Source organism: Aphanomyces invadans (assembly GCF_000520115.1).
Source record: "Aphanomyces invadans strain NJM9701 unplaced genomic scaffold supercont1.7, whole genome shotgun sequence".
Classification (NCBI taxonomy): domain Eukaryota; phylum Oomycota; class Saprolegniomycetes; order Saprolegniales; family Verrucalvaceae; genus Aphanomyces; species Aphanomyces invadans.
Window position 1 is genome coordinate 1334576 of NW_008580152.1, and position 9900 is coordinate 1344475.

Consider the following 9900-nt stretch of genomic DNA (forward strand, 5'->3'; position numbering starts at 1 on the left):
ATACTTGGTTTCCGTATGGGAGATCGAAATATAATTCGTTTCAACGAGAACTCGGTTTAAATTCCATTTCGAGATGGCTCCCGCAGGCGTTGCCGATGGCGGTGGAACTCCGTCGACACCTACAGCGGCATCGGCGACGCAAGGCAACACCACGCGAGACTCCATCGGTTCAATCATGCACGAGTTTGTGGACTCGTTCCCAATCGACATGGATTCGCGGCAGTCCATCTCGGACCTTGGCAAGATTTTGTTTGCCGAAGGTCAAAAGGACACCAGTGCTCCATCGACGTCATCGGCGCCGTACGTTGAGAGGACACACAGGAAATGTGATGGTGATGGAATGTTCAATAGAAAAACTCCATATCAAATGCCTAAAGAGATCAAGGGCATTCCTCGTCAAAAACAACAAGATGTAATGGGGATCACTGCGTCCGGCCGCGTGGCGCTGCCCCAAGGCAGCGTCCGAAAACTTTTGCAAACCCAAGGTATGTATCGCTATCGTTCGTTTGATAACGTCTGATGCCATCGCAGGCAAAGCCATCCCAATGCGTTGGACAACGGAAGAGGACGAAATGCTGCGGCAAGCGGTGGAAACCCACGGTGAACGTAATTGGAAATCCATTGCAGAGATCGTTCCGGGGCGCAACCACACGCAATGTCTGCAGCGTTGGACCAAAGTTCTTGCTCCAGGACTGATCAAAGGCCACTGGCGTCCTGACGAAGACGACGTGTTGAGGCAGTTGGTTGCAGAGGGGCGTAAAAATTGGGGCCAAGTCGCAGCTCGGATCCCAGGGCGCACGTCCAAGCAATGCCGTGAACGATGGTACAACCACTTAGACCCCAACATCGTTCGAGGGTACGTTTCCGTTATAACTGGCAGAACGAACATTATCCAACAATGCGCTCCAGGGATTACACGGCGGAAGAAGATCAAATCATCATTGAAGCTCAACAGCGCATTGGGAATCGATGGTCCGCTATCGCCGCCATGTTGCCAGGTCGTACCGAAGATGCCGTCAAAATCCGCTGGAAATCGCTTTGCCGGACGAAGTCTGGGTGCGATGGCATACATACATTTCTCACAAGCTAACTACACCATTTCGGGCAGACGAAATCGCAAAGCCCAAGCTGACAAAGATGCGCATGACGCTACAGCGATGGGAAGCGGCACGCCAGGATATCACATGGGTCATCAGGGCTACCCGCGTCCGCTGCAACAGCACCATCATCTCCCTGGAATGGATGACCGGATGCAACCGCCTTCCTTTCAATCGCATGGGCACGTTCCAATGCACCTACAGCCTCATCAGTCCTATCACCCGCACATGGCACCGCCGACACCCCAAAGTGCAAGCGCCGAGTACCAACCGACTGATTTATACAATCAGTCATACCAGCCTGTGCAACATCCCCACCCACAGCTCTCATCGCACCTGCACCAGCAGCAGCCTCAAATGCACCACCAGCACCAGCCGCCTCAAATGCACCACCAGCACCAGCCGCCTCAAATGCACCACCCGCACCAGCCGCCTCAAATGCACCACCCGCAGCAGCACATGACTGGCGGTTCCCCGACGCCCCCAAGCTTCCAGGTGTCGAACTTTAACCCAGCCACAGCGTTTTTGCAAAAAATGAACGGCTCACATCAACAGTTTGCCCCGGCCCAACAACAACAACAACAGCAGCCATCCTCCGAGTACGATTCATACTACAACAACGCCGGGCCTTATGGTCGTCAGAACACGTCAGCGGGGTACCAGCCGACGCCGTACCCACCCCCGCAGCAGCCGCCCCAGCACGACGGTGTCTACCACCAAAATCTCGATCAACATCCGCCACCGGCTTCGTCCATGAAGACCGAACAGAATGTACCGCCGTCAAGCTCTTTTCAAATGCGACCGAACGGCACCGCCACTCCAGCTGCCTGTGGTGGTCCCCCGCCCATGGCGCCATATGCGTCGTCATCACCGCGACACTCGCTCGTGTCCAGCTTTGTGCAGTCCCTCGGCACACCGATGCACACGGGGGATTATACTCGGCCCGCAGCGCCTGCGCTCAACTTTGCCGCATCATTCGCTCAAAGCCAAGCCCCCAAACTCCAGCAACCTCCTTCTGTGGTTCCTATTAACAACATTGCGGCGTCGTTTGCCAACCGAGCCGCTGCGGTATCGGTCCCTTCGGACGCAAACCAAGGCGACCCAAATAACAAGCGTCCTCGATTGCCCGTGAACATGGACGCGGCTCGCGCCGCTGCTGCCCGCCGCATGCGCCAAGGCGACAACAACGCAGATTTCATACCCCAGCCCCCCCTGTCGGACCAAAGCACGACAGGCGCGGCCCCCCTTGGGGAAATCCCCCGCATCTCGGTCTCGGACATCAACCTGAGCGAGCTTGGACCGATCGAAGAAATGTGGAGAGTGTCCAGCGATATGAATCGGCTTTCGCTGTAATAAGATAGACTGCTGAGATGTGTTGCGCTTATGACGTGGCAGCTCCTGCTTTCGAATCCCACCTTTTTTTGTCGACTGGACGATTGGAACAAAAGTACAAGGAAATTTGTTTTTTTCGATGCCACGAGTGTAATTTTTGCTTGACCTTCCCTGTCGAATCCGGATAAATCACCAGACGCCGCGACAAAAGCAAGTCCCAGCAGCCAACATCATGCAGTTACGGAAGAAGGGTGGTGGCAAGATGGAAGCGAACGAAAAAGAAGAGCGAACGTACATGCACAACTCGAGTGGCACTATGGTGTCGCTGTGGCTGAAAGTGAGCTGGAAGAAGCCACTGAGTCTCACGTATGCCCAAGAGTCGTCAGAGAGTCCACACATGGAGAAGACTCTGGGTTGCTTTGACTTGCTCATGATTGGAATTGGCGGGACCGTCGGCAGTGGGGTGTTTGCAACTGCTGGATTGGTACTTCAGCCCACCGCTATGCGTAGCGGCAATCGTATTCTCATCACGCGTAGATTGCCAAGTCATACGCCGGTCCTGCCGCCGTGCTGAGTTGGATCTTGGCGGGGTTTGGTTGCATCTTAAGCGGCGCCTCGTTCATGGAACTCAGTGGCTTGATCCCGTCCGCGGGTAGCACCTACGCGTATGCGTATCACTCGCTTGGAGAAATGCCTGCCATGGTTGCAGGCTGCCTTCTCACACTCGAGTATGGCGTGGCCAGTGCGGGCGGCGCGCGCAGCTGGAGCGACAAGTTCGTCTCTTGGCTAGCTCAAGTGGGCATCGAAGGACCTTCGTGGATGAAGCCTAAGGATAGCTCCGTCGATTTGTACGCCGGCCTGCTCATGGTAATTCGTGACCACGCGTTCCAACCCATTCTGATCGAGAGTGGATGGCTAGTCCGTTTGCGTCGGCATTGTTTTGTGCGGCATGTCCGCTGGCAAGCAGCTCATCAATGTCGTGACAGTCACCAAGATGTCTGTCGTGCTGTTTATCATCGTCGTTGGCCTCACCAAGTTTGATGGGTCGAAAGTGGATCCGTTCCTCGTCCCCGAGCACATCAATGCAGTAGATCAAGTTGTGTTTGGATGGCCTGGCGTGATGCTGGGTGCCAGCGCTAGTTTCTATGGCTACATTGGCTACGGTACGTCATGGAACTTATCAATTTCAAGCTCACGAGCCCCTGCAACAACTAGACGAAGTGTGTTGTCTCGCTGCCGAAGCCAGAAACCCCACGCGAGATATTCCCCGAGCCGTCTTCGGGACGGTCATCGGTGCCGCATTCTTGTCCACGATGGCCACTCTGTCCCTTGTCGGCATGCAAAAGTTTACCGACATCGACGTGGCAGAATCGTACGGCACAGCATTGCGCCACGTACGTTTATTAGCCTTAACCAGTTGGCTAAAGTCTCTTTAATGTGCTGACGTTTGAGGAATACAGGTCGGGTACACCTGGGCGGCGCCAGTCGTCGAAACAGGCGAAGTGCTCACGATGCCCGTGGGGATCTTGATTGGTTTTCTCGCGCAGCCCCGCGTTCAGGTACGTGCGCTGTACATCGTACGATAGAAATTCCTTTTTTTACTTCGTTTCAAGTGGCGCCGCCAATCCGCTTCAGGTGTAGACGAATTCACCAACTCATTCATGCGTCCCTAGTACGCCATGTCAAAGGACGGACTCCTTCCTGCGTGCTTTTCGAAGTTGGATGGCCACGGCAACCCGTTTTATGGTAAGGTTATGCATCAACTGACTGCATGTGCTACACTGACCTTCCGGGCAAAATTGACGATGAAAACAGGCACGCTGATTGCTGGCTCCGTCCTCATCGCGATCGCCGTCTTCGTTCCATTCAAGTACTTGTGGGATTTCATTTCGCTGGGGATCTTGCTTGCATTCAACCTGACCAACACGTGCCTCTTGGCCGTGCGGTATCGTGCGTGCACGTTGTCCCCAACGCCGCTGAATGCCCTACCCAATCCTCCTGCTACCATCATCGCGGTCTTCCTCGTGACGAGCTGGCTGTCGGCGTATCATGTCCAAGAAAGCATGCTAGCGCCACGGGCATCGAGTGACAAGTCATGGTATCGCTGGTACATGCACACGTATGGCGCCGTCGGTGCGGCCGTGTTCACGATTGCGTCTGGTAACTTGTGTTTCTGTGGACTGCAACAAGTGGATGAGCGCGTGGTGGCGACTCTAGGTCTGTGTGTGGCTGTCATGGCAAAAGCAAGCAAAGCGGTGCAGCTTGCGCCAGAAGAAAGTCCTGGTGGGAACGACAAGCCCACGACTCCATCGAATGAAGCGTCGTTGAATGATGAAGTAAAGGTGATGAAGCGTGTACTCGTGATCGTCATGATGGTGGGTCCTAGGACGACGACACGAAGCAATATCCCCGCGCCACACCGTTTCACGCGCCGTGCGTGCCGGTCTTCCCGTGCATGGCGATTTGGTTCAACTGGTTCCTCGCCATTCAAATCCCGTCGCTGATGGTGTTTTTGATGGGACTTTACATCACAGTCGCGTGTGGAGTGTACGGCCTCTATGGCCTTCGCGGCCACCACAGCTTGAGCAGTCGGCACATCCGCCAGTACGACGCTGTTCCCGAAAGTCCATAGAAATCATATCTTTATACCGTCGTCGAGACTTCCCGATGTACGCTTGACTTTTCATGAGCCATGACGAATGGACTCGAAATATCCGATAAGACCATGCACAACGCGCTGCCGCTGCAGGCGCCCCACGCAGGTGGTGTCGCCTGGCGTGAAACACGTCCCAATTCGCCCGCACGGACATTGCCCATGGCGCACTTTGGATGTATTCGAGGTTTCAAACGCAGGAATTTCCTGTCGTTGACAACTTTTCTGTCTGTGGTTGCGCGAACAGCGCCATGGACACTACTCTGCGACACCTTTGCCTTGCGTCCACGTCCTTGCGTGCCACCGACACGACGAAGTAGTTTTCATGGTTCTTTGAGTCGCACAACAACCCAACGTTGGGCTCCCTCGTGGTCTGGTTCAATGGCGGCCCCGTACCGATGGATCAGGCTGTTCACCACGCCATTCCGCTGGATCGTCATTCGCGGCCAACACGGTCGCGACATGTTTTAGCCACAACGATATTGAAATCAGGTTGGTGTCCATCCGTACGCGCCGTGTTTGGTGTTAAATGACGACGTGATGGGGGCATATCTCGAAGGCTTTACGCTTCGTACGTGTGGAGCTTATCGAGCTGCAGGACCGGCTCCTCACATCGCCCTATGGAATGTATTTTTCAATCACACTCCGCAGCGAGCGGCGGGTGTTGCTGCTGTTGAGTCACGTCGGCTTCATTCGAGATTTTGCAATTGAAAGGATTCGGGTTCTGACCTTGGCCTGCGTATTTGTCGAAAGATGCTGCTCGAAAACCTTCGAGATTCGCCGTCGTTGGCCTGTTTTTTGACGATTCTGTTTGGTGAGTCCGAAGTCTCTCAAGTATCATCACAAAATCCACAGGGCGCATGCGATTGCCCCGCTGTGTGCAGTGGCAAAGCCCACACGATGGACGTGCCAATGAAAGTGCATCGTGTTGGGAGGTACGTCAAATTATGCCAGAGCTAGGAAGGAATGGATGAAGAAATGCATTGATGCGGTAGCGCTGCGGTCGACTTTGCCATGATTCACGTCGCTCTCTGTGCAATCTCGCGTGCCTTGTGCTGTAGCTACAGAAGATGTGGGAAACCTCAACGTCGTCGCCTTCCTCCAAGACGTCCGACACGGATTTCATGTGAGGGAATGCCCTCGGTGTCTAGAGGTGGCATTTCTGTCTCGCGACGTTCCACTACAACAGAACCCATGTGATTGTTATAACGAGGCAGGAAGGCAGTACCTCGTCGATGCGGTGAGCCATCGACGCATGACCAGCGCGGATAGCATACTTGAATGGCGTCAACTTGCGCTGCGCCAACATGAAGCGAATGCGTTATTGGTATATGACGTGTTAGTACCTTGTCCTTGATGGTCCAATCAGCTCCGCGACTGAGCAAATACTTGACTGTGGCTTCTTGACCATACCGACAAGCCACGTGCAATGGAGAATACCATCCCTATCTCATCCCATCGAGATCACTCCGCTCTGTGACTGCAGTAGCTCATCTGTACCAACCTACCCATGTGCTTCGAGCGTTGATGTCCGCGCCTCTGTCGAGAAGGAGTTCAATTGTGTCGAGGTTGCCCCCTTCACAAGCTCGATGGAGAGCTGTGACACCTGACTGCAATAGTTCGCAAGGAAGTCCATTGTCAGCACACGAACTCCGCTTTTGTCCAGTCGCCTACCCATCTCACTTTGTGCACAGCTGCAGTTTCCTCGAGTATGTGCTTTACGACCTCGGTGTTTCCTTTCCTGGAGGCAATCCAGATCGCGTCGGGGCAGTCGGCAACCATGGCACGATGCCTGTTCGGCAGTTACCGCAGTTTTCGTTTCACAAAATACCGGATAAGTGGCTGACCACAGCCAATGGCATGTGGTTCCCGGATAAAACCAATTTTGCCCTCGACGGAAGATGGGCGACAAGGAGAAGCGGCAAGTGATCAAGCTGCACAAGCAGTTCCTGGAAGAGGTAGGTGAACTCATGAACAATGACATGATGGCATGACTTCTAGCATTTCGGTAGATTGATGCATGCAATGTTCTCGAGAGGCAGGGACTTCAGGGGTTCTCGTCATTGGTGAATATCGCGCAAAGATTGCCACTCGTAATGAGCGAGAAAGAGTCGAAATATGGCGTGCTGGATGGCATGAACAGCATTCGCGTCTTCTTAAAGAAGCGCCACTTTGAGTCGTTGGAGAAAACAAGCACGTACATCGCCCAAGTAATGTGAGTGCCGTTCGATGTGGCAGGGGTAGTAGTACTCATCGGCCAAGGTGCAATGTGTAGACAAGGTTTCTTTGATCGCGTTGAGAATATGCAGCGAGCTATGAGTACCTGCGCAGACGTGCTAGATCGAATGGTAAACCTGTTTTCCATGAGGAGAATTGTTAATCCATTGTAGCCCATCCAAGACCAGCATGTGTTTGTAGTCGAGTTGATGGAGTGGATGGAAAACGTGCTGGCGATGTACGAGAGAGAATATCCTTTTGACGAGCTGCTGCTTGTCAGCTATATATCTGCCCCAAATGTCGTAGTCTCGTTGGTTCCTTCACTACCAGTAGTACAGCAGGGCGAAAAAAGATCTTGGGTCAGTGCCTCGAATACTGGAATCTACCCGACCTCCAAACAAGGCACGCGCAGTGGATGTCATCGAGTGTTCACGGGTGTATCAAGGCAGAATACGGTACAACCAACTGCATCGAGATTGATCTGCACGCTTCACCTCGTCTGGCTTTAGTGTCCATGGTGGTCGAAGCATTTGCGTCGCCAATACCAGCCTAGTAAGGGAGATCGTCGAGAATGGAGCGTTCGCACCATGGCCAAGATCGACGAGCTTTCAGCAGCCACACGTTAACACGTTTTTCATTAATGCAAATCTAATGCGTATCTAGCTTCTGGTTGCAATGGATGGGTCAGAGAATGAGCGCAGCCAAATCATGTCGTCGTGCCCTATTCGAACGTCGTCATGCCCCACATGGGCGGCTTTCAAAATGACATACCCAAGCAAGCCTGCGGGAGCCAAGTTTTGCAGTTCCGTGAGCGTCGTTCGAGCAAGGGGCGTCGCGTGCAACGTGTGGCGCCCGGCCTCATGGACGCGGACAAGGACGTAGTCTCCCTTTTGCAACGACACTGTCGGTCCCATCGAATTGTTGGACGCAGCGTCAAAGTCCAGCGTGGCAGGATTCCACACCATCGAGGCTTCCGGGGCCACCGGGACGTCTATCCATCTCCCAGTCAGTGCGCAAAATCATCGGTTGCCCAAAAACAGAGCATCAAAACTCGTCCAAACAAAAGAGAGATATTGAACATCTAAAGCTGGAGAACGCGCAAGAATGGGCAACTCGCCTGGAAAGACACATCGCTTGCTCGTGTCGGTCAATCCCGTGAGCTTCAACTCTGAGCGACGGCTGGGACCTTGCACCAGCACAACGTGGAGCCGGCCTTCGTCTTCGGCTTTGTTTTTTGCAGTGACGACTGTGTTGTACGTGTCAATCACTTCTGCCAACCGTCGCAGCTTTGTCGCTTCCTCCTATCACGATGATGAAAACCCTCGATGATATCAAAAATTATTGCGACTGAAGGACATACCACGTTGTCTTCCATGCGATAAGCAGCGTGGGTCTTGGCGCGCATCGAGTAAGCAAACATGAACGCATGATCAAACGCCACGTGGCGCATGAGGGTCAACTACTCGAAACGTCGGCGACATCCAGCCGCAGTTTGGACCCATACCGTGGCTTGGTGTTCTTCTTCAGTTTCGTTACAGAACCCAGCAATGAAATCCGAGCTGAGTGCAATCCCAGGGATGATCGATCTACCACCAGAGCAACGCCGCATAATTTGATCGCCCAAAGCCCAACAAATGCATGTACGACGTACCGCATGTTGTCCACCAGATTCAAGTACGCATCACGGGTGTGTCCTCGGCGCATCCGGGCCAACACCTACGGTGGAATTGGTCGAAATGATCTTGCGAACCCTCTACAACGTACGTCCGAGTGGCCGTGCTGCACGGGCATGTGAATCGATTTGCAAATGTTGGCGCGCTCGTTGACAAGCTGGAGGACGCTGTCGGGAAAGTCCTTGGGGTGCGGGGATGTAAATCGAATGCGAATTTCAGGATCGACGGCCGACACACGGTCCAACAAATCGACAAAGCGATAGCCCTACAAAATGCAATTCAACACAATGACCTAAACAAGGATGTCTCGCCGAGGACACTGACGATGACAGGCTTACCAATGCGTCGCGCGCCTTGAACATGTTGTTAAAGCCTGCAGCAGGCACATACGCCCGACCTTCTTCTTGCGCGCCTAACAGACAAAACAACGCAACTGTGGTCATGCAACATATTCTTCTACAGGCAGAAAGCCTGTCTTCGTTGGTTGAATCTCACCTTCGGTGCGCTTGTCATGGTACGAGTTGACATTTTGCCCAAGGAGCATCACTTCCTTCACCCCTTGGTCTCGCAATGCCTTGACGTTGTCTACAATCGAATGCAAATCCCGCGAACTACCACACCTGCCATCAACACCGACTATGTCCAACCATTTCAGAGTACCGTTCTCGGCCGCGGGTAAAAGGGACAATGCAGTACGAGCACATGTTGTTGCATCCACGCATGATCGACACGAAGGCAGCAGGGTTCGAGTCGTCCGAGCGGACAGGAGCAATGTCGGCGTAAGTTTCGTCGAGCGAGAGCTAAGAGGAACGTTGTCAGAAGAAAGTGTACGGTACGTGCTGGCGTGTACGGCGGATTTGTGCAAACGACTGGGGTAACATTGAATATGCACCATTGGCCGTTTGTCAACAAATCTTACCTTTGGCAC

The 9900-nt window shown here is 53.5% G+C and overlaps 5 protein-coding genes across 9 annotated transcripts; 3 read left to right on the forward strand and 2 right to left on the reverse strand.

Moving 5' to 3' along the window:
- Nucleotides 1-72: 72 nt before the first annotated feature.
- On the forward strand, nt 73-2560 carry H310_04575 (the record flags this gene model as incomplete). 2 transcript variants are annotated; one of them, XM_008868977.1, is made up of 5 exons in its annotated part: nt 73-300; nt 352-485; nt 532-856; nt 910-1056; nt 1109-2560. In XM_008868977.1, coding segments are annotated over 5 exons (2176 nt in total), but the record flags the coding sequence as incomplete, so codon positions are not given. The 2 variants fall into 2 exon arrangements, with proteins under 2 accessions (XP_008867199.1, XP_008867200.1); XM_008868978.1 differs by having other exon boundaries at nt 538-856.
- A 68-nt stretch (nt 2561-2628) lies between these two features.
- H310_04576 (hypothetical protein) lies at nt 2629-5097 on the forward strand. 3 transcript variants are annotated; one of them, XM_008868979.1, is made up of 9 exons: nt 2629-2913; nt 2967-3296; nt 3349-3592; nt 3645-3823; nt 3890-3988; nt 4103-4175; nt 4245-4589; nt 4647-4771; nt 4816-5097. In XM_008868979.1, exons 1-9 carry the CDS (start codon nt 2662-2664, stop codon nt 5059-5061), a joined length of 1893 nt encoding a protein of 630 aa, XP_008867201.1. In that variant the 5' UTR covers nt 2629-2661; the 3' UTR covers nt 5062-5097. The 3 variants fall into 3 exon arrangements, with proteins under 3 accessions (XP_008867201.1, XP_008867202.1, XP_008867203.1); XM_008868980.1 differs by having other exon boundaries at nt 4647-4765; XM_008868981.1 differs by having other exon boundaries at nt 2629-3296; nt 4816-5061.
- Nucleotides 5098-5989: 892 nt separating this feature from the next.
- On the reverse strand, nt 5990-6892 carry H310_04577 (hypothetical protein). Its single transcript, XM_008868982.1, has 5 exons — nt 6757-6892; nt 6591-6692; nt 6429-6527; nt 6311-6379; nt 5990-6262 (listed from the first exon to the last, which is right to left on the reverse strand). Exons 1-5 carry the CDS (start codon nt 6862-6864, stop codon nt 6230-6232), a joined length of 411 nt encoding a protein of 136 aa, XP_008867204.1. The 5' UTR covers nt 6865-6892; the 3' UTR covers nt 5990-6229.
- A 79-nt stretch (nt 6893-6971) lies between these two features.
- H310_04578 lies at nt 6972-7961 on the forward strand. Of its 2 annotated transcripts, XM_008868984.1 has the most exons (6): nt 6972-7040; nt 7095-7297; nt 7358-7430; nt 7473-7549; nt 7636-7754; nt 7809-7961. In XM_008868984.1, exons 1-6 carry the CDS (start codon nt 6984-6986, stop codon nt 7850-7852), a joined length of 573 nt encoding a protein of 190 aa, XP_008867206.1. In that variant the 5' UTR covers nt 6972-6983; the 3' UTR covers nt 7853-7961. The 2 variants fall into 2 exon arrangements, with proteins under 2 accessions (XP_008867206.1, XP_008867205.1); XM_008868983.1 differs by having other exon boundaries at nt 7473-7754.
- H310_04579 (hypothetical protein) lies at nt 7959-9867 on the reverse strand (the record flags this gene model as incomplete). The annotated part of the gene is made up of 10 exons (XM_008868985.1): nt 7959-8290; nt 8396-8600; nt 8660-8758; nt 8804-8885; nt 8951-9015; nt 9064-9237; nt 9311-9384; nt 9468-9583; nt 9633-9772; nt 9823-9867. 10 exons carry the CDS (start codon nt 9865-9867, stop codon nt 7959-7961), a joined length of 1332 nt encoding a protein of 443 aa, XP_008867207.1.
- Nucleotides 9868-9900: the final 33 nt, after the last annotated feature.